Source organism: Mycteria americana, chromosome 9 (assembly GCF_035582795.1).
Source record: "Mycteria americana isolate JAX WOST 10 ecotype Jacksonville Zoo and Gardens chromosome 9, USCA_MyAme_1.0, whole genome shotgun sequence".
Lineage (NCBI taxonomy): Eukaryota > Metazoa > Chordata > Aves > Ciconiiformes > Ciconiidae > Mycteria > Mycteria americana.
Genome location: NC_134373.1, coordinates 35,950,313 through 35,974,830, shown reverse-complemented (window position 1 = coordinate 35,974,830; position 24,518 = coordinate 35,950,313). Strand labels below are relative to the sequence as shown.

The following is a 24,518-nucleotide window of genomic DNA, read 5'->3' as shown; positions in this document are numbered from 1 at the left end:
AGAGCCCTTCTTCCAGTAAGTGCCTAATCATGGTTTTCACTGTAAAAAAGAAAATCTAGAATAGATTTTTGCTAGCTACCTTTTTTTTCTTTGTGTCATCTGACATTTACTCTTCTTGGTTTGAAATTGCATAGTTACAAGTTGAAATATTTTAAAGTGAGTTCATTTTTTTCCATTTTTTTTTCTGTATGTATGTAATTCCTAGAAAGCATCTTAAGAAAGAAGAAAGGGCAAAGAACATACAACTGATGGTACTACCAATAAAACTTTAAAAGTACAATAATTTCTGAAATAATAATGGTTAAGAAATAGCTGGCTAAGTGTCCCTTTGACACTTGTCTGTTCCTTGAAAAGGTGACAAGTCTTAGAGGAAAGGCATCCCAATGACTAACGCTGTGTCCAGAGGGTCAGCAGCCTTTTGCCTTTTCAGGGATGAAGGAGGAGGTTGTGGAGGGTTGACCCTGGCTGGACACCAGGTGCCCACCAAAGCTGCTCTGTCACTCCCCTCCTTAACTGAACTGGGGAGAAAATATGACAAAAGGCTCATGGGTCGAGATAAGGACAGAGAGAGATCACTCAGCAATTACTGTCACATGCAAAACAGACTCGACTTGTGGAAAAAAATTGATTTAATTTATTACCAATCAAATCAGAGTAGGGTAATGAGAAATAAACCCAAAGCTTAAAAACACCTTCCCCCCACCCGTCCCTTCTTCCCAGGCTCAACTTCACTCCTGATTTCTCCACCTTCTTCCCCTGAGCAGCGCAGAGGGACAGAGAATGGGGCTTGTGGTCAGTTCATCACACGTTGTCTCTGCCGCTCCTTCCTCCTCAGGGGGAGGACTCCTCACGCTCTCCCCTGCTCCAGCATGGGGTCCCTCCCACGGGAGACAGTCCTCCATGAACTTCTCCAGTGTGAGTCCTTCCCATGGGCTACAGTTCTCCACAAACTGCTCCAGCGTGGGTCCCTTCCACCGGGTGCAGTCCTTCAGGAACAGACTGCTCCAGTGTGGGTCCCCCGTGGGGTCACAAGTCCTGCCAGCAAACCTGCTCCAGCGTGGGCTCCTCTCTCCACGGGGCCACAGGTCCTGCCAGGAGCCTGCTCCAGCACAGGCTTCCCATGTCTCCTTCGGGCAGGTCACAGTCTCCTTCAGGCATCCACCTGCTCCGGCGTGGGGTCCTCCATGGGCTGCAGTGGATATCTGCTCCACCGTGGACCCCCATGGGCTGCAGGGGAATCTCTGCTCCGGCCCCTGGAGCACCTCCTCCCCCTCCTTCTTCACTGACCTTGTTGTCTGCAGAGGTCTTCCTCTCACACATTCTCACTCCCCTCTCCAGCTGCAACTGCTGTTGTGCAGCAACTTTTCCCCCTTCTTAAATATGTTATCCCAGAGGTGCTACCACCATCGCTGATGGGCTTGGCCTTGGCCAGCGGCGGGTCTGTCTTGGAGCTGGCTGGCATTGGCACTGTCGGACACAGGGGAAGCTTCTAGCAGCTTCCCACAGAAGCCACCCCTGTAGCTCCCCCCTACCAAAACCTTGCCATGCAAACCCAATACAGAGGTAATTTCTGAAATAGACAGTTTGGTCTCTTATCTTTTGAAAGCTTCCATATGATCTTTTCTATCATTATAGTTACTTCTTTTGTTTATAAACAGTGAAAACACTTTCTTGTTCAGTATTCTGAAAGGGGTGGAAGGGAGAAGATTGGCTTTATATTCTACATATTTATTTATATTTTACAAATTCCAGTAAATTATCATTTGGAATGTCAGGTGGATTTCCTGCTCTCTTAATTTATTGTTCTTACTTTTATTTATTAGTAGAAAGAGGGAGTATTATACTGCCCCTTCCTACTTCATCTAACTGAAAACCAGCTTTCTGATAAGTCTCAGTCAGGTCACTGCATTGTACAGCTTCATAGATCAATGTCTTCAGTGATTTATATCTTCTCATTGATTCTAGAAAGCTTGCCATTTCCAGACTGCAGGGTCTGTTTTCATCTGTTGTTTTCTACTGGCTATAGGGCCTATGGCGTTTGATCAAAGGGTTCATCATCAGTGTACTATTTGTTTGATTTATAGAACAAACTGAATACTTAGAAGTAATGGTCAGGGCAGGATGTCATTTTAGACTTGCAAAATACTGTTGGTTTCAGAAAAGCAATGACAGTTTAAGCTTGACAGTGTAAGCTTGAGAAGCTTACACAATGTGGGACTTGATTGTAAGTTTCTCATTATTTCTGTGGGAACAGGTCTACAGTGAGCAGCATAATCCTAGTTTCCTTTTAGTAAAATTTGAATATTTAGTATTTTTATTGTCTCTTTGTTGACACAGAGCATTAGAGATGTAGATGAGCTTTTACTGTAGAATGCTCATCAGGCTGCTGTGTTTGCATCCTCTTGTGGTACAGGCATGTTCCTTAAACCTGTATTGGTCTGGGGAGATCAAGAGCTGGGTTGTTGCTTTTTTTGCCTTTTTTTTGCCTTTTTTTTAACCTGTCCAACTTACTTCCAGAGTACCATTTCCATCTGTTACCTTTTCACAAAAATGAAACTGCATCGATCAGCAGGATAGCACTTGCTCTGCCTTTGCTGGCCTTCTGACCTGGAGAGTATTTTGCTGTTCAGCTTGAAAACCCAGCTTGCCTTTTAATTATGCAATATGTGAGGCATGCAACAGAGACTGTTTAGAAGATTCAAAATACTGTCTTTAGTCGAGGTAACACGAGAAGTATAGGAATCTAGGGAAAAAAAAGGAATAAGCTGCTCTACGCCATTGTTTGCTACCTTCAGCATGCTCACTCTTGACCTTTCTGTAGGATTTGATCAACATCATGCAGGAGATACACATTTTCTCTTGCAACTCTCTGTCTCTGCCCCTTCCTGCCTCCCCCCAGCAGGCAGCTGCCTTTGATATTAGCAGATTTTTCACTTGACTTGACTTTAAGCACAAAGGGTGTTTAAGAAGCACCTGTTTTCTTTGCTTTCTTGAGTGTGGATTTTCCACACTCTACCCTTTCTGTATGTCACCCAGGTAGAACTGGTTAAAGTGACGGGACTGTGCCCTCAGCAAATCGCATGCCTAAGCACAATTTCTAAGGTTAGTAATGTTTTCCTCTATTCTGCAGCTTTTCCAGGTAGGTGACATTTCAGGGACCTTTTTAGCCCATGCCAGAAACACTGAAACTCGTTTATTGTTACTCAGTAATAAACTAGTTTTGAAAAATGTGAGCTGTACTTAAACACTCAAGCAGGCGTAACAGTAGTAAGGATCTTGAAGTATTCTAGTGCACATCATAGTAAAGCAGGATGTGTATTCTTGATTATGCCACTAGTGTGCAAAGTTCATAAAATTTTGTAATTAGAAGATGAATGTGTTACTTCTTTAGGTGACTGGGATTTACTCTGTAAGAAGTTCCATTACTCCCCTTTCTGTGGTGGAATGTCATAACCTATGCTTTCTTCTACCCGTCCTATGAAATTGCTGCCCTCTAGTTTGAGCAGGAAAGGTGTCCCTGTGCAGACATTTATATTTTCTTCCATTGTTAGGCACATCTAATTCATGTCACATTCTCTCCTAAAAATGATTTTTTGTGTTTGAATTACGTCAGAGATACCTTTGTCAATTTTTTTTTCCCGAGTTCATCGAAGTGTTTTATGTCAATGCACTCATCAGGGAAACTTGAAGGGAAAATGGTTTAATGGCTCTTTTACTACAGATGCTTGATCGTTGCACCAGTGAGTAGCAAGAAAGGAAAAAAAAAAAATCCCAACTACTATATTTATGGTTCCTTTGTGATCAGGACAGCACTAATTCTGGAAACCTAATGGATTGGCTCTTTGACATCTATGTTTTGAGGCTCAGAATGAGATCTGTGCCTCATGGTTTGTGTAAGAGTATTCAGTGATTAAGCCCATAGCTTATAAAATTGATTCTTGATTAAAGTTTTAACAAAGTAATAGTCAATTTCTAAGCTATTTAATATTTTAAAAAGACATTGTTAGAAATGTGATTCACAATGCTGATTTCTAATTCAGTTGTGTTTATGGGTTTTAATTAAGATAATGTCTTGCTGTTAACTCTTGAAGAATTACATTTGCACAGTTATTCAAGCTGGATCAGTTCTTCATGAAAATACATATTTTTATGCTTAGACAGAGTTTGTGTTCTGTAGTAGTTAAGGGAAATACATCTCACTTATACACTAACCCAAAGATCATGGAAGTATGTGCCTTTGTATGTAAGAATTATCAAAAAGGCACACAATAAACTAAACACTGATTAAAGGACTTCTCTAGATTTGTGTTTACACCCATTATTTAATGTTGATTTACCTCGCATTTTCCATTCTTAATCTAGTTGTCACACTGCATCTGCTTATATAGTTAGAGCATGTGGTTTACAAGGTAGAGACTGTCCACTTTGTGTTGCACTCAGGTGATAATTCACTCCGTACATCTGTGTAGTTCTCTTTTTTCCCTTTATGCTTGCCTTGTCGTTTGGGGCAATATTTTACATTGCCTGCTTGTAGTCTCGATGTTTTGCTTGCTTTATCTCATTCTCTCTCTCAACACAGAACTTGGACACATAATTAATGGAGTTAGTAGGATTCACTGTTCAATCGTATGGTTTTTATAGACCTCTTGTAAAACTCAGCAGCCATAGTCCACTCAGCAGCAGCAGCTAATAATAACCCAGTCTGACTGATTTGTAATAGACTGGGGCACTTCTGAAAATTTTGCTGTCAGTTTGATTCTCTCCAGTTATATATTAGTGTGGATCTTAAATCAGTATTCAGGTGGTAGCTTGGTTCTCAGCCCATTATTTAGTAATTCCAGTATTAGCTCTAGATGAAGAAAGGTGAAATACATTAGGCATGAACATATGTTAGCTTTTCCTCAATAAACTACTTCATATCTCAGTGGTAGAATGCTTCCATATGCCCAATTTTCATTGCAACTTTTAAAGAAGAAAATGCAAGTTATTTTATTAGAAAGATGATGAGTTCCACTTTTTAAAAATCTTAAGTAGATGTAGCAGTTAAGTTGTGCATACAGTTTTGCAGAATTGACATAGCAGCACATTTCATAGACCCTTCATGACTCCACTTATTTAGTACTGTAATCACGTAACTAGCAACTTTCTCTGTCTTTTTTCATTCATATACAAGGGAGATTTGAAGATATTTGCATAGTTAACTTCATTTCCACCTGTGAGTAATGACATTTTAAAAAATTATTTCAGGAAAAGCTGTCAGAAGACAGTAGGAAATGTAAAGAAGGCATGGAAAAAATTCACACACCAGCAGATGAAGATTCAAGAAGTGAAAGCAGCAGCACTGAAGAGGAAAAAGAAAAGACAAAATTGCTGTTGGAGCGTTTGAAAGCTCTGGAGGTAAGAAATACAATGGTTTCACACATAAAAGACCACCCTGCTCCCTGCCTCATTCATTTATTGGCACTGAATCACCATGTAGTATAAATCTAATCTTTCACAGTTCACCTGTACTCGTGTTATGGGGTATTTTTTTTATGATTCATTTACCAAGGATGAACAAGCAGCTTAGTGTTAGAACCACTGAAAGGATCCCTCTCTAATGTTGAGCATCAGATATCTTTAAAAAGAACTTCATACATTCTTTTAATTCAGATGAGACCATTTAATAAGAAAAAAATGTTTTTACTGGTTTCATTTCAATTATTAATATTGTAAGACTAATATAGGTGGTTTAACAACTGTCATAAAACCAGTGTTGCTTCATTGTAGTTTATTGCTCAGCTTTTAATTGCTGGACTGCTTGCTTGAAGACTCAGCTCAGGTCATTTTACTGTTAGATTGTGGAAAATCTATTTCCCTGTAGAGCACATGGAGAACTGCACACTCTACATTTTGAGTGCACTTCTGGAAAATTAGGATGTGCAAAATAGTGCACCTTGTGGTAATTCCTAACTAGAGGAAAAGTTTTAAAGTTTTGTTAGGCAACCATGGACAAGGTGCAGGTAAGACTGTAACCGGTATATATATGGACTTATTTTGTGCTCCTTGATAGAAGCATGGGTTTCAGTGTGTATAAAAAAAAAACTGTGCATATTTTAATATAATTTTGAACAAGTACAAAGACATATTTTTAACTTATCAAGTGTTTCCTCCATTCTCTTCTGTTCAAGTATCTATATAGTGTTATATGTATGGATAAATGAATGCCTTAGAACAATCTTAGTGGCATTTTGCCTATGTAGGGTGTCAGTAAACAAAGACTTCATCACTGGGCCTATACATTTTTGGTTAAGTGTGGAGGCTCTTTTGCATCATAATTTTTATTTTGAGTTGTACTCTGATCAAATGAAAACTCTGGATTTTTGTTCTTGAGGACTTTGTTAAAAGTAAAACATGAACAGTTACAATCATGTTTGGATCTAAATACAGAATCTAAAATCTGAAAGGTATGGGCAGTCTCTGCAATTTTTCTTTCTTTTAAAATCTTAGGCCATTTGTAAAATAAACAAATTTAATATTCATTAACTTGAATTTTGCCCTGGGAAAAAAACACATGATACTAAATTTTTAAGGCCCATAAAACTCTGATAAATATACAGTTTACTATAGTCTTGCTTTATCTGTCAATGGAGAATAACTGTACGTTCCTTGTGGTCTTTTATTTCCAAATATGCATGATTTGTGTTTGCTTCGCCTTGTTCTTAATCGGTCTGCATGACAGTTGCAGTTCTTTATGTCCTCAGTAGATAGAAGCTGTTCAGTAATGTCACAACCTTTATCAGTTGCGGCAAATTGCCCAGATACATAACATAATGTTATGGACAGACAGAATCTAGTTCTGGAAGGTCAGTGAATAGGTTTCCTCACTGATATCAGTGTTGTGCAGTGGCTTGTTCAAAAACACATAATAAGGAATGCCAATACTTCAAGAATTAATCTATGTAAATAGTCGAAGGAGCTATCAAAGTAGAAGGATGAACTGCAGGGCCAACATTAATTGTGGCCCAAGATAATTAAAACAAAGTGTTGTTAATTGTCTGTTGTTTCATGTTATATATTCTTGCACTTGATTTTTCTCTTGAAGAATATAAATTGCAATGTCAAAGACTCTATGGTTTATTAATTGAGAGACATACTTTTTTAAAGTTATATGCAATTAGCAGTTCTAATCCTTCACTATTTGCAGAGTAATTATTCTAAATATTTTATTTGATCTATATAGAAAGGAACAAAAAATTGCTGTTTGTTAGTTCCTGTGCTGTGGGTGTCAGAATCTTTAATCTTACTTTACATGATTAGATGTTACTGTATCATACACAATTAATAAAATCAGCAAGGCTAATAAAGTACTTTCTAAAGTTGGTCCTCCATCTGTGCACTGTAGAATCTGAAGACTGCCTATAAACAGAACCTAGTAAAAGTAATAGTCAAAATGTGGGACCTGATCCATTAATGCCTGTTAATATAATTTCATGAATATCAGCACTTTCAAGAAATCTTTTCATATCTCTTCATATTAGTTTGTTTGTTAGTCAAGTGTAGCTCATGAAAAGATGTAGCCTACTCTGTTAGAGCATTGTAAAATTATTCCATCCTTCCTTCCTACCTATATTCATTGTCCTATTGCTAGTCTGAGCTTCTCTTGAAATGAGGGACCGTATGTATGTATGTATATACATGTATATAAATGTCTATTACAGTGTACATCTAGGGAAAAGTTTGAGAAAGTGGTGTAATGTTTTTATTATACAAAAATTTAGATTCAGCAGGTAAGTTTTTTTCTGGTTAACAACTTCTCTTGACTGGTCACATTAAAACAAAAAAAGTTGGATAAGTCCGAGCTAAGTTTCAGGTGAATGAAGTACCAAAAGAGAAAAGCTATGCACCAGCACAGGGATAAATGGTAGTAGCCAGTACATATACAATATAACAGATTGTTTAGTTTCTTCTTTTTTGAATATCTATATGGGAAAAATGTTCCTGCTCCATACATGAAATAAATTGTTTCTGCCCTTCCTGGAGTACTGGCGTGGTAGATACGAGGTGAGTGGTGGTTTTCTTCAGGAATTTCTGGCAATGTGAAGAAAACTGTAGTCATCTTCAACTGTTGGATATGGAGCAGCAAATTATCAAATCTAAGTGTGAAAAAAGGGATGAGGCCTCATTTTAACAGAAAACTTTCTTTAAGTAGCTTCCATATCAGTGGAGTTGTGTTTAATATTTCTTTTTTTTTTTTCTTATGCTTGGGTGCTGTGAAATGTATCGCCAAATAAATTTCTGTAATACTTTTTAGGTTTTATTATATTCTGTTTAACCTAGAAATTTTCTCACTGAACAATACAAATCAGTATAATAAAGTGTCTTTGTAGTCAGCCCAAGTGGAAGCTATCGTATACTTTGATAAGAAATATGTATACCTATTCTCCCATTGCTCCTTTTACCTATAATCTTTTTACATCCTTTATCATTTACAGCAAATTCTATTTCCACTCTACTGACTGATAAATACCATATGTTTCTAATCAAATGAAACAGATGACAAATAATAAATGGTTCATACTGTCTTGTATCCTATTTTATGTAGTTGAAATTAATTGTGATTTCCTGGATATCAAGTCTGTTGTGCCTTCAGCAGTTTTAGTTGGCTGCTCTTGAAATGCCACTTAATTTACTCCAGCAGTTATGATCAAATGCCTTCTAACTCTTACAAAGCAAAAAAAAAAAATTCTCTGATAACTTCTCTGTGCATTTGGAGTGCTGCAAAAAATGAAATATTAATGAAGTATGGTGAATAACATATCAACTCCTTGGTGCAATTTCATTTTTTTAATCTGCTTTCATCACCAGAAGAATTGCAATTTTTTTTTAAATGTAGCCAGAAATGTAGAAAAAACATAATTTATTCTGGACGTGCGTCAACCCCCATACAGCAATTTCAGGTATATATAGGTATATACACAATTACAGTAAAACAATAATGTTATATTTCCAAAGTCATATTCATTAAGTTGGAAATTTTTCACAAAATCTTAATTTGCCCTCCTGGGTATATTAGGTATTATACGGACTCTCATTGCAAGCTTGTATACTATTTCTTGTTTCCAGTAAGAACAGTTTACACAGTCACAGTTTACACAGTGCACAGAGGAAAGCTTTGAGAATATTCTAGATTTGAAAAACAGTGTCTGTAAAGGCCTTAAGACTGTCTCAGGGCTTTGTTATCCAATATGGAGCTATGGGTGCTCTGCCCCAATTTAGCCTTAAATGACTGAAATACAGGCTGCCCGAGCACCTGCATAATTGCAAGTGAATTAAACTGATATACTGAGTTAGTGTCAGTCTTAATCTAAACATGTCTGTAAAAGCCATAGTTACTTTGATTTTAAAAATTTAATCAGTGATAAATACTGTGTCAGCTTTGAAGGCTTATTAAAGTCTGTCATTTGCACAGACATTTACGCAGTGAGGATAATTTGGTATGAATTAACTATGTCTAACTGTATGCAATGTTCCAACTCTTCTGGACTTCCTTCTTTGCAACTGCAGTAGTGCAACTTTCTTAGAAAGTATTTGCTTTTGGTTGATTATGAAGAAGTAAGCTGACTGGGATTGCTCCAAACTAAATGACCAAAGAGTACTTAATGAAGGTTGTTTTGGACGATCCTCTGCTTTGCCAATAAAAAAAGGGATTCTGTAACATAACACAAGTCTTTTTTGTGGTGTTACATCCGCTCAATTCCTCAAAAAGAAAGGGGAGCGTGAGTAGATGCTGGATGAAGACTCAAGAAGACTGGGTTCAGTTTCACCTCACCTGCAGATTTCCTGCATCCTGTACAGTCTGTTTCATCTGTTTCTGCCTTGGTGCACATCTGTAGACAGGTAAAGAGCTAGAATGTGACATGCGGTCAAATACCTTGGGAAGCTGGCTGGTTTCCTCTGGCTTCTTCCATCTGAATGTATTCTTATACTGACTCAAAGACATGGAACTGGAAACAACTCAGAGGAGAGGGCCATAATGGTTTTGTCTGGCAGGGTAACAAGTTTTTACACAGGAAGCAAAGAGGAAAACAGATTACAGAAGAGGTGGAATTAAGGTTTTGAGTCTAGATGTGTCTACCCAGCCTTCAGATGCTGAGTTACCACATATAAAGAACATATAAACTATAGATCCTAGATCCACTCTGCAGGAAAAAAGAATCTGAATTGCCCTCACTCACTCCAACCCTCTCTTTGTGCTGGTTCCCCTATGAAGGTAGGCACAGGACTGACATCTGCATTTCTGAAGAGCCCACAGCCCTTCCTCCCAGAGACCACTAGAAGTCTTTAATGTAAGCAGAGTGCAGGCGTGCTGCCTCCTGTGAGGCTTGTGAGTTGATCTGTATGACAGGAGGCAGCATGTACACTGCATCATATGGTGCACCATGCTTGTCTTATGACAAGATGTCCATCCGTTATGGGATGAGTAGTGCCTGCGTTTAGGATAGGACATCATATTTTTGCTAGCACCTATTCTGTTTCACGGCTGTATATGCATGCCTCATTTGACCACACATGGTCCCATGCCACTCCCCTCTGTTAGATAAGCAGTGTACCATCACCTTGTTATGGGGAATTCATGAGTTTTGGTTATGTGAGGGCAGTTTCCACTCTTCAGAAGAGATTATTTGCCCACCTTAGCCTATGATGGCGCACAACTAACGCCTTGCTAAAAACGCAGTACTTACATTGAAATTAAAATAAACATTTTCAACAAGGAAGTGGTTCTCCTGGTTTGCTGAGTGTCCCCCTTCCCTCCCAGAAGTTCTGCAATGGGCATGAGTTCCATTGGCCTCAAAAAATGATGATTGAAGGCTGCTCACAACCTTTCATTTTTCACCAAATAGCAATTCACTGGGGTAGCATTAAGTTGTAACCTTGAAGTTATCAAATGAAAAGCCTAATTCATGTGTGAAAATCTCATTGCTTGCGGGTGAGTGAGACTCAATGAAAGTTTCAGTAAACTAAGCTGCAGTAGAAGCAGTATCTGCTAGGGAAGAGTCACGAAACCACTCTAATTTTAATTATAGAATTTTGCCCTCTTGCCCTTTGCAGTTCATCATAGAAAGATGTGTTTTGTTTTAATAAATTGAGCTTTGGGAGAAAACTCACTCAGGATAATAAGCTAAATGTTCAAATATATTAGAGGGGTAATTTCCCTTGTATCATCACCATTAAACAAATGAGGAAGTATGTCAAGTATTTCCCATATTATGTTTTTACTGCCCTGCAGAGGAAGAAAGACATGATATCAATGAACTATAAAAAGATAAAAAAGAAATATGAGAAGGGTACATATTTCCTTTGAGTGGATTGAAAAGATAACTTTATTTGGAGTGGGATGCTGGTGGGTTTTGTTTTGCTCTGACATTATTTTCCCTTCCTTTCCCCCCCCCCCCCCCCATTTTCCACGTACTACCAAGTAAAATGGTAAGAAAATTAAAAATTATATTATTTTCCATGGAAAGAAACATACAGTATGTAGGAGCAAAGAGCCTGAGTTTCTGAAAATAACTGTGAGGAAAAACTTTTTGTTTATTGAAAGTTAGCTGCATCACTTTGGTTTCTAGGAAATTTGAATCACTTTACCTAGATGCACAGAAAAATCATGAAACTTTTAAATATTTTGTAGCAATGTTCTAAATATTTTGTAGCAACTAGTCTTGTTCCAGCCAATGCATTTAATCTGATTCAGACAGAAGCCCCTTCTTAGCTCAGTGCCTTGGCCATCCACCTAACTAGATTCATTATGCTGATCAGTCACCAAAGGCCAACCTACTTAATCCTAATTATTGGATTATTTTACTTTTAAATCTTTTCAGTAGGAGACTTTTATAATTAGTTTTCTGGACGGTGCCTAAGAACTCCTTTTTTTTTATAGCCAGGGATCAGACAATGAGGCAGGGAAAGTCTTATTTCCAAACTTATCCAGTGGCTGATAATGAATCAGCATTGACTTGCATCACTGGTTTCAAAAACAGCCCAGTTTATTCCAGCTCTTTGCTGGTAATAGTATTGGCAAACTGTTTTAGCCTCCCAATAACTGAGTAAATTTTAAATTAAAACCAAAGAAGTACTATCAAGCTGAATGTATTCTGTAAGCTGTTGATGCTTGAACTCTTCTACTGTAGGTCTTCAGTGGCTCAGCTGTTCCTAGTCTTTTAGAAGCAAATCTCATGGCTGCTACCTGTTTCTCCTTGCCTTTGTGCTCTGGGGTGCTTTCCTCTTTGCCGTCTGTCCTCACCCACTCCTGCTGCAGTCTTTAAATGCACCTCCTTCCCACATGTTTGTACCCTCCCTCCTGCCAGCTCATGCCCTCCTGCTGTTCAGATCTTCCACCATGGCTTTTCCATCCATCCTACATGCTGCCCACAAGTGCATGAAGCTGCATTCTCCATAGCTGGCACAGACACTGAATAGGTTTCAGTGGTCAATGCACCTTATCAGTTAGGATGTTAATAGAAATAATATCTTCATATAGAAGATGAAGACTAATAGAAACCTCTTCTGGGCAGAGAGTTAAATTCAGTTAGTATGTGATGAGTATTTAAGAGAAGAGAATGTACTTTTTGCAGACATGTAAAATATTGAGGATCTAAAAGGACTTTCTTTTTTTCTCTCTCCTTTTAGAATTTGTTTTCTAAGCCAGTCAAAATTCATGGCAATTTCTTTTTTGGCGTGCAAAAATGAAGAAGATCTAGTAGGGATGTGAATTTACACAGGGATGTTGAAAATAGCTCTGCCCACTAGATGTAGGAAGAGCTGTTCAGATTTGCTTTTTCATTGCTGTAACCATTTGCTGCTATCATTAGAGAGAGACTGCTGCTCCACTGTTCCACCAAACAGTTCCATCTCCTGAAGTGGGAGAGTACCTTAATATAAATAAGTCTGTACATTAAGTTATTGCTTCCATGACTGGTGGCAGAAGCATGGAGGAGGCCATGCATATCTGCACTTTTCTAACTATTCAGTTCAATGAAAGCTTAAAATACTTAGTTTCTAAAATCAACCGTGGTGCCTCCTGGGAATTTTAGTCTGAGTAACAGATGGTATTGTCTTCTTTGCTAACTAGGTCTAGGGGAAAAAAAGAGTATTGAATTGCATCTCCTATGAAGCACCACAGCAGTGGTTCAGAAGTTAAATGTTTTGGGTCACGACATGCAGAGCTTCTGAGTTTTTTGGCACATGTTGAAAAGGTAAAAGATTTCAGACTTTCTGCTTTCTACTATGAGATATCCACGATGCAGTAATCTGTCAAAATTCACTAATTCAGTGAAGTGCTCAACAGAATGTGCTCCAACTAGTGTTCCTATTCTGTTAAGTTTTAAAACTGCATTTAATTGTTTTAAGTGTGACATCATGTCATACCCCATCAACTACTTGTATAAAGGGAATTTTGCTGCTTATCAGAATTTTTCTCCTTTAGCCTGCACATGCAGTCAATTTAGGTTTTAATAAAAGTTACTAACTTTCTTGCATCAGATATTTCACTGCTCTTATCACAGACATCAGTCTATCCAAGTGAGGTACAAGGGACCTTGGAAAGGCAGAGCAAGTAACTTATGCTGTTCCTGATTTGTACCTTCTCAAGGTAGAATGACATAAAATAACCTTTTCCAGGGCAGTGAATCCAACATCTTCCGGGTGGAAGAAACATTTCTTATATGCAATTTTTAATTCACATTAATATCTTAGTCAGGATACTGTTTAGAATATCCTTTAGTTTACCTGTAGTGTTGATATTTGCCTAAATTATGGTGCATGCAATTGTGAAAATTATAAGTAAACTATAGGATCCTCAAGATAGTATATTGAGCTCTGGAATTTTTACAAAAAAAATAAGGAGAACATAGGTAAGCATTTAATTTTCATTTTAGCACAGCCAAATGTAATTGCATATATTTATTGTAAAAGCAGATTACAAATTCAGTTTTTTCTACGATAGTCCAAATTCCAGTACAATGGCTCTTTTCTTACAGTTATGTACCACAGAGAAAGCGCTATGGTACTTACTTGGCTGACATAACAAACGCTCTTTAAATAGTCCAAAGTATTGAATATGGCTACAAGAATGATGATTTGGTGCCAGAAGGTCTGAGAAATAGGTGTAGTCAGTGAAGAAAAGGTAAGTCACGGAAGTCAAGGAAAATCGTCTTGGTTTTATTAAACCTGTCAGATTTTCTCTATTGAAATAAATGTTAACCGTGTTCTGCAAAGAGTCCTTGCTAGGTTGCAGTGAAGGAATCTGATATTTCAGTCTGACTTTTATAATTTAAATAATGATAGTTTTTCAGTGCCCTTCTCTCCATGTATAGTGCCTTCTTGCACGTAATGAGTAGATAATGTAACTTACCTTTTTTAGCAATCAGGCATGGGGTACAATTGAAAATTCACTCTCCCTGCTGAATGAAATGAGATTTTGCAACACTCTGTTATAGATCTCAGTGACTGTTTATCCCAACACATCTATCATTTCAGAGAGTGAGACTCAGTATTTTTTTTAAGTAGTTTCTATCAGGTATGCACTCTGGGCCCAGTTCTACACAAGCACTTCCCATGAGCCTTCTCATTGCTCACAGTGGCACTTCTTTCAGAGGAAAGATTCTATGTGACAAGAGATTGTAGAATCGCGCCTTATATTTTTAATTTACATACTAATGCATGCAATTTCGCTGACTGTAATGACAGTTATATAGTTCATAAACTAAATAAATAGCTGCAGTTCATGTCAAACTAACACGATTAAGAAAATCCCAGTATTCTGTGGACATTGTCCACAGGCTGCATAGGAAATCCCAATTAATTTACCTCAGCTGTTAGAGCTGAATCCCTTACTACTCTTACATAGCAAAGTAATTTCTCTCCTTTCGTTTCTGTTTATTGGCCTTGGAAAATGATGAAACAGTAATGAGGTCTGCATGGTGATGCACTTTTTCTTAATTCGATAGTGATTTCCTTTTTGTTCATCTTGTAGAAATACAGAATTGGAGATTATAGCTGGGATTCTGGGCAGGTATAGTCATACTTGTATTACTAGAATTACTGGAGCTGTGCTGACTTCTAGCATATAAGGGTCTTGGCTCCTGTGTTGGCCATATGTTTAACTAGACGTGTGAAATCTATATGATTAACATACTCATGAAATTCAATATTCACTGGCTATATTATGTAGCCACTTTAATAGTCCACAGCAGAAAATACTCAAACGATTATTTTTAAGTCTGCTTAATCTGTCATGGTGACAAGCACAGATTTTAAGATTAGTTATAAATATATAAAGAGAATAGATAAATCAAATGTGGAATAGTGTGACTTCGGTCCATTACGCGTGACTGATTTTCACTGATGCTTCCATAGATACCTGATTATTCACTGACTAATTATTTAATCTCAGTGTATCGTCAAGACAGCTGTACATGGGTACAGTATAACCTTATATGCATGGACATGTATACCTACATGAATACATACATATTTTAATGTACATTTGTCTGGTTAAGATCTGCAGTACTATTAAATGCCAAGTAGAAGTTTGTTTTTTCATAAGGACAATCTTTTTTTTTCCTGTTTTTTTTTTTTTAATTAAGTGTTTTCACACATTGCCCATCCCTGCCAGCAGTAAATTGCCTTTCCCCATATGGGATCAGGGAGATCCTCCATTCTGTTCCGTCTCAGGTTGAGCACCTTTCCTCTGCTTCCCACATCAAGCAGCTAAAACAGGGACTCTGCCCCAGGATAGCCTCTGTTCTGCTGTTTAGCAGAGTGCAGCTGTCACCTTCCCATTGAGACCAAGAACTGCCATCTGATCTTTTTGGTGTATGTGCCCATGTTTCCTGTGCAGGTGGGGAACTGATGAGATTGCCTGGGAGGGCTCTCCAGTTGCATCTGGGATATACAGCCGCATAATGCCATCTAGAGGGCAGAGTTTCTTCCCTTCCCACAGGAGTACCTGTGATAACTGCTAGCCTTCCATCACGTGTGGTGACAGTGCTCGTTCATCTGTGTGATTCATACATTTTCCTATTCCTCTTCTGGTTAGTATGTACTCATACAAGGCCAACACTCAGAAATTATTTAGGAGAAGAGAAACGCTCAATTAGTAATTACAACTGTTTCCCTTTAGTAAGCCTGGAGTTTTCCATATTGTCTTCAATCAGTCAAATGGTCTGTTCCTCCAGAATAATCCTTTGGATTTTAAATGCTCTGGGTCTTAATGTTTAAGTTCTTTAGGAAAAAGTTCTTTTAAAAAGAGGAAGCAAGTAAGACCTAGGTTTGTCATTCAGCTTTTTGGTAAAATGTAAGACAAAGAGTACTTACAAATTGGTTACTTTGCTAGACAAAGTCCTCTGTAAAGTTACTGCAGCAACAGTTTCAGGTCAGCTGAAGAAATGGGTCTGAGGGTTGCGCATTATGTGAGACTGTCATGCATTTAGATGGAAGAAGCTAAAATCTTGTTTTGCATCTCTTCTGCTGAAATACTTGGTTAGCATTTCTCTTAACAGTTTATGGTAAGCTGGAAATGAGCGGAGACGGGCTTTTCAGTGAAGAGGTCATATGGCTGAAACAGCTAAAGTTTCTCCTTACTTGCCTGCTAACAGCTCCTTCTTTTTCTTCTTTTAAACCTTATGGAGTTTGCTTCTTTAGACCTTAGACATGTGCCGGAGAAAAGCCTGTTTCCTCCTCCTTGATAATTTCCTTCAGTCCTGTATTGCATTTGATGTCATTATACTTTAACTGCTATTACCAATAATGACAGTTGCAATATACTTTTTCTTAAATAAGCAGTGAATGTTCTTTCTGTAACCTTAAATCTGATCTGTTTCATCACAAAAACAATTTTGTTAGACATAGTAGTGCCTCCCCAGTGCCATGCAGAGGTAGCTGTTCTGTACATACATAGATACATTAATTTGATTAAATTGAGGTAGGATGAGTGAAACAGAGAAAGAGGCCCTGTTACAAGCTTTATAAACAATATAGTCTTTTTATATAGTGGCCTGCTATGCAAGATAGTTCAGGTAGCAGAAGCAGTGTAGCTACATGGCATAGTTTTCATTTGAACTAATTAACTCTTCTTGAAAACCAGGGTGTCAGCCCCAGTAGAACAATGTGTTAGCAACCTGAGCCAGCTTTAGCAGATCTTCGCAGAGCTGCTTGGTGTAGTGTTGACATAACTTCACTGCTAAGGAAAAAGCTTGTGTCTTCCTCTCGGCTCCTCTTGGTGTGGCAGAATATTTTTTTTTTCCATTTCAGTGGTGGTCTTCTTTGTACTCTTTTTATCAAATATTTTGTCCTTCACAGTGACCCCAGGGTAACTATTCAAAATTTTACCCAATTAGATGGGTAAAAACAGGTATTCTTAGTTCATTGTAAAACAGAACTTGCTAGTATTAGGCAAAACCTGTATTTTTCACAGAGAAATCGAACAGAAATAAGAGATGAGAACTTCTCATAGTTTTAAGCAACTGATTTGTCCTGCTAGTGACCTCTGCCAGGAAGGAATATTTCCCAATTACAGGCCAATCTGAAAGAGCAGTAATGTGATCGATCGTAGGTATATATTACATTGCATGGTATTTCATACATTGATTTATTTTTGTTCTTTTCTCCGCGTTTTCCCTTTAGGCCAATCGATTAATCACTGATACTGCTCTTGAACAGCAGCTTGGAATAAGATAACAGCAACATTTCCTCATGTTTGATACTAGTGTTAGTGTATTTGGTTATCAAATTTGGACATGTGAAGGTGGGTGCAGTTCCCGTGGCTACACTTGAGTTGTGCTTACTTATGTGTGATGTGAATTTGGCTCATTATGTAGATCAGAGCTGGGCTGTTGGGCTGCTGCTGCTGTGCTTTTCATGCCTGAGCTTCTTACTGGAGCACCACTGAATCCTATCAGCTTTGACTTAATGGATGTTCCATATGAGACTGTTATTATGATCCAAAGCTTATTTTTTTAAGAACTTCTACAGTTTCCTACATCCTCCCAAAGTGTGTAGACTAAGGCTTTTCTTGGACCTCCTAGGCATGTAGTTTACCAACAAATATAAGTACAAAGAACAAAATCTGAGATAAATTTTATATGCTGAAGAGCAAGGTTAAGTAAATAATTGGAAAGTATTTAGTATTGCACTGTAACACTTATATAGTATTTACTTTCCATGTAGCTGGCTTTAACGTATATGTTTCTGTACAGTTGCATATTTTCTATTTTCATGAAATATTTTCTATTTTCAGTCCAAAGCTGTAAAATTATCCAAGTAAAAAATATGCCTCTGGCACATCTCTGTTGTATGTAGGAAAAAACCTTCCCAACAGGCCTATCTTTTACTTTGGTGTTATGGGATACATTCTTGTTCTGTTAGATAACTTCCTTAGGTCTATCACTATTAATTTAGGATCTGAAGATAGCCTGTTGTAGTTATATGTCTGCCTTAGCAAGCAGTGCAGTGTAACAGGAGCAGATCCATAGAGCCAAGCTGTTGGTACTAAGGACCTAATGTACACTTTATATACGTTTTGGGGAGTTTACTTTTGCCTAGCTCTAGTTAAGCCCAGCAGCAATTGGAGTTCCTCTTCCAATTTCATGTAAAAGAAACCCAGTCCATTGGCTCCAAGGCCATACAGCAGTGTGAATTGTAGCCTCGTCGGTGGAGTGATCAGAAAAAACTCTTGAGAAGGACACTCACTGCTCATCCAAGCCAAAAAGCCAATGTAGATGCACCTGATGTCAGCCAGCACAACAGGAGAAATTTCATACGACTAGTTAGGATAACAGTCGGGTACTGCCACATCAGACAGTTCCTAAGGGATCCTCATCCCTCTACATCCATCTTCTCTGAAATGAGCAGACAGTTTCTAAGGGATCCTCATCCCTCTACATCTGTCTTCTCTGAAGTGAGCACAGTCTGCAGGGCAGAAAAAACAGACACAACTCCAAACTGTTGAAGCTTTTGAAAGAGACAGAATTTGGGGTCTGGGTTGTTGTTCTTTTGAGCAAAATACAATTACTCTGCAAATTCACTATTCCACTCTAAAAGATTAAAAATAAAATGAATCAGAACTTTAATTTAACAAATGTCAGCACAGAAATCAACCTACTGCATATTGCTGTGTGGAGTGAAGGGCATTGTTTGCTACTTACTGTGTCTATAAAAACAAAAAAGAAAAATGTTCAAAGCTTTCAGGAGAAGCAAGGTGATGTTTGCAAGTAGAGTTTTATTTCACTTAGCAAGAAATGAACAGTAATTTTGTGATTCAGTTGTTAGAAGTTAGCTATTGGCTACAAAACAATTGCTGCACATTATATGGCATTTGATCCTATTCGTAATGCAGTGCACCAATACCTGCTTTGCTTCGCTTTGCTTCACAACTCCTTAGCTGGAAGGGAGAGAAATAACTGAAGCCATCAAAAGAAGTTCATTTTGAAATACCTGGGGCAGTTGACTTATGAGTGACTTCTGATGAAGAAAGTGAAATTGCAGGAAACATTGCCTTCAGAAATAACTCAATGCTCCCGTGTAGTTAAAAGCAGAGAAACTTGTTATAAATTTGTGTTATGAATTGTGAAACAGTTGACATTAATAGCTTATTGTGGTGGAAACCTTTTAACTCCAAGTCTTTAAAGGAATAGAGTAAAATGATTCATCATAGGAGAAGGAGAATAATGTATGTTATATTTTATTATGTTTAAAAATATTTTGTGACAGTATCAATTAGAACATCATGTAATACTTTAAATCTATTGCATAGTATAGCAAAGAAAAGTAATTCTTTTTCTCAGAATTCAAATACAAGTAAGCTCAAGGGATATTTTTAAAAAGGAAAAACAGTTGTATATTTTTTCCATTTCATAAAAAGTCATACATGTTTCTTTGGAGAAGAAAAAATCTGATTTTCCCATTTAAAGAATCATTGGATAACAGGGAACTGATATGAGTTTCCCATCACACAGCCAGTGAATGTGACATTTAAGCATATGTGTTCAGTGTTTTCCAGGCTGTCAGTTTAAATCACTTTATTTCATAATTATTTTTGTTTGAACTAAATGAAGAAACTTAGGATAAATAATTGGGAAAAAAAATTTTTTTTTAAAAAATTCAGCATCCACTTTCTCTGAATATAGGGCAAAACATCTGTTGTTTCACCTTCCAGAGAGAGCCAAAATAACTGGTTGTGGAAGACAATTAATAGTGTTGTTGATTATACATTAAAAGACACACAGGGAAAAAAAGCAGGAATGCATTAAAGTTTTGAATCTTCTCTTTCTGTCATCAATCCCAAGCACACTCAATTGCTTAGTTTCCCAGGGGAGGGGAGTGGGTGAGTGGGGAGGAGGTTGGTGTTGGTGTTGCTTGAAGATAGTGCCAAATTTAGGTCCAAATTTGAACCGTTTACTATCATTTAATAACATCCCTTCAGTTCAGGTGCATGGAGCAGCCTAGAAGTACCAGTTATAGCATTAGGGCCATTTTTTTGCATTGACCTATGAAATTATATTTCATGTTCATTCCAATGATATTAGAAAAAATATATAAAAGTCACTTTAAAGGAGAGGAGCTGGTCTTGATAGATAGAATTTCCAGAAATTAAAAAAAAAATTCCTGTTTAGAGATATGTGTAATCCTTGGCTTCCTGGTACTTAATTTCAAGGTTTTCTACTTAGTCCCATCAACTATCATTTTTAATTTATCTTAGTTTTTAAAGAAAAATAAGTCACAATTTGTTTTAATTAATTAGATTCTAAAATTACGTTCTATTCCTGAACTGAATATTTTAGTGTGAACTGCCAAAATTTGAAAAGGTAAATTAAATTTGCTAAAAGGAATGGCTAAATTCTTGAATTTCAACTTTTGAAGAAAATGAGCTTAAGGCCTTTGTGGCCTATTCCTATACTTAGATATTGAGGTGTGTCCTGTAAAGAGAAACTCTTTGTCTCTTGGTCTTCTTTTTCCATACCCGCTTCCCAGTGCCATGAGTCGGTAGTAGTATTGCCTGTATTTACTGTGAACATCTCAGCTAGGCAAGTCGGAAAAAATAAGAAATGGGTTCTGTTGGAATAAAGTTGCCCAAAGATTAATTTTCATACATAGATCTGAAATGCCCTGTTCTTTTCAAACTCTACTCAGCTTGAAGTTGAGTATGCTACTCAGAAAGGTGTGGATAATGGAATCACAGAAAGCAGAAAACTGTCACTCTGTCAGTAACCTCATGGTCAAAATTGCAAAGGTTTGAAGGATAACTCATTTAAAGTAACTGCTAAAGTTGCCTTTCATATTGCTTGAAAAACTGTCCTGGAAGTATAAGAGTTTTCCTCAAGATCTGAATTAAAAAAAAAAACCCTTCTGTTTTGTGATTAGGCAAGTGAATTTTTTAAAAAGTGCTTGCCATATGTATCATTTCAGAAGGACCCAAAGCCCTGGAAATATTTGTACTGGTTTCAATGTCACTTTTAAATTTGATCAAAATCTTCTGCAAAATGTTTCCTTTCAAATGAAAGCAAATATTTTTTTTGAAAGTGGCTGCACTGAAAGTTTTTTATCAAACTTCTGTATTAGATGTATAGATAGTCAAAGGTTTTCAACTAGTCTTTACTAATTTCAAAGAATTAGTATTTCAAAGAATTAGAATTTTCCTTGAAGAGTTTGGTATTTTTGCAAGAAATATAGAAACAAATGCAACTGACCAAATGTGGTATGATTAACTCTTATGTGAGTTTTCAATGCAGAGATATTATGTATATGTTAAATACAATTTGATATTAAACACAAAATGCCCTTTAAGATGAATCAGGTCCACACCATTTGCCTTTATCTGCCTGCGTTAATTGTAAGAATCTTAGTTTCACGTACAATTTCAGGACCTCATACTTTTTTCATGGACCAGAGATTTTATTTTTAGTTCTTTGATAGAGGAAATAACTGCCTGTTAATATTACATGGGGAAGCACAGTAAGTCTGTCAGAGTGAAATGCTCTCAGTTCTTAGGGGAGAACAGTTCCATAAGGGAACAAATCACTTAAAACAAGAGAAAAAAAAAAGAAGGAGATGGAACAGCTGCCTCTGGTTCACAGTTTGCAAGGGGAAGGATCACCAAATGTAAATATTGGAAAATCAGAAAATAAACAAATTTCACGACACGCACACACTGTTCCTTGCATAAAAATTCAGTCTTATGTCTTACATTTGTGTGATGGCATCGTGGCCTGTAACGCTGTGCCCGGGTGCACACTTCTAGGGAGACGCCTGGACTATTAGCGCAGTGGCGCTTTTGGGAAAGGTGAATGAGTTTCAGGATTCCTCCTTCCTGACTGCCCAAGTCGGTGTTGCTGTATGACAGGATTGGCATCACATAGCTTCATGGGCCTGTCTGACTGTGAGTGAGAGGGCTTTCTCTTGCCTGTCATTTTACCCCTCATTTACAGCAGCTGCTTCTCTTTAGGCAGCCTAGGAATATTGTTTGTGGAAGGTGAGTGCCTTGGTCTCTGTGCAGAGCAATGCATCGCACTGAGACACACAGCTCAGCACTTTATTCAGAGGGTGAGTGGTAAAATATAGGAGTCATGCTGGACTTCTGGTTTTCCATGCTTGTACTTCTATATCAAGTGTATATGCTTTATATAGACCATCATGGCTAGTATGTATGTCTTTAACTTCAGGAAATACACGCAGCTTTATGCTGCCTGTCTCTGTTTATTTAGATGTCTTTTACTCCTTGTCCTCAAAAATGTTTTATATGTGATCATTTGGAAGAATTCTGGGGGAAAAAAAGGCATCCTTCATAATTTTAACCTATTTGTTCGAAGGCCTGTATTGACAGTGCTTTACTGGTGGATATATTGTAAGTCTATTATATTCTCTGTAAATAACAGTAGAATTTGCTGTTTTCTACAATTTGCATGCAGGTAAACATACAAAGCTATTATTGATGTATCTGTTAGTAGCCTAGATATTTACTTGCTGGAAGATAAGCTTGGGCTGTAATGCAGTCAGTTTTGCTAGATCTATTTCTAACCTTCTCTTTAAAATGTCAACTCCAGACATTTCTGTGGTGTCAGAAGGGAAAATATTGAAGGTTTAAAAGGCTTGTCATTCTTAACTACTTTGGAGTTAACCAAAATAAAAAAGACAAATATTGCCATTCTTGAACTAGTTAAAAATTTCCAGCCCCAACTTCTGAAAAATAAAATAAAAAATTTAAAACTGTTTCACAGAGGAATTCCCAGAAATATGAGGTTTACTTTTAGTCATTTTTAGGAGACAGTCTCATCAGCAGTGTGTGAATCTCATTTGGTTTTGGTTTGTTTGATTCAACTCCTAAGTTCATATGTTTATCCAGTATAAGTAGATTTGAAGGATTAAATTCTAGTTATCCCCTTCTTTCAAAAAGGAGGCTTCATCATTTAGGTCAAACACCCTTTGTTTCTTCTTGTGGGAACTGGGAAACACAGACAGGAAAACAACTCTGTGGTTGTGAGCCCTGGATGGGACCCTGGGTAGGAATCCATCCCTGCGATCTGCTGCAGATCTGCAGATAAACTAGCAAATTCTGTTTTCTGATCTCTGGCAACATGAAATCCATACAATTTTCAAAGCTGTTACATAATTTCCAGTGTAAGTTCATGTTTAAATACATGAATCAGCTCATCAATAATTTGTAAAACATCATATGCAGCTGCACAGACCAAGGGCTGCTTTTTGTTAGAAACATTAAAGCCCAAGTTTTTACATAATCTTAAGTGGTTAGCTTTCTGATGTTGAATAAATATCTTCTGATTTCTAGCATACATTAGAAGAAGAAGGTTATACTGCTCTCTATGAGGCTTCAAAACCGTTTTATTGGTAGCACAGCTATGGAATAGCGTGGACTGTGAGACAGACTGCTTATGAGAACAGTTGGTGGCTTGTTCTACTGCCACTATATTTTTGTGTCAGTAAAGAATTCAAAAATATATTATTGACATTTTGAATTGCAAGAATGATCCCTACCGGTACTGCCCACTAAGGTTTAATATGGCCTTTTTGCAGACAGAATTATAATTAACCCTTGTATGGTTCTGTATTTTATTATTTGACATTGCCTATGTGATACTTTCATGCCATGTTTTATCTGAATCTAAATTGAACATTGACTGACTATTTCAGATAAAATGTGTCAAATGTTTTAAGTGTGGTTAAAGAGAATAGGCAATTTTATCATGCTAAAAAAAAATCTGAAAATGGTGCAACTGAGAAGGCTAAGGGCCTATGTGTTTTGAAGCAAGGGTGAGAAGCCTGGATGTCGTCATATCACTAATTTGTCCTTTTTGGGTTTTTTCCCCTGTCTCCATGAGGTGGAACAAATAGTTAAGACTAGGACATTTGAAAAAGCATACAGTAGTATTTTGTAAAGTATTAGTCTGCTACATTCACTGCTTATTTCATCAGTACCTAGCATTCTCCAGTCTCAGTTACTGTCCTGGGGATGGGGGGGCCAGGGAGCA

General features: G+C 37.4%; 1 protein-coding gene across 28 annotated transcripts in view; it reads left to right on the top strand.

Moving 5' to 3' along the window:
- Positions 1 to 24,518, top strand: part of NCKAP5 (NCK associated protein 5) — a 413,976-nt gene that overhangs the window by 276,226 nt on the left and 113,232 nt on the right. For all 28 annotated transcript variants that reach the window (XR_012777069.1, XR_012777067.1, XR_012777068.1 and 25 more), the window contains one exon: positions 5,248 to 5,397. Coding sequence is in view for 24 of the 28 variants with exons in the window: in XM_075511575.1 (XP_075367690.1) it covers positions 5,248 to 5,397 (150 nt within the window). In the remaining 4 variants the exon portion in view is untranslated. The remainder of the gene's footprint in view (positions 1 to 5,247; positions 5,398 to 24,518) is intronic.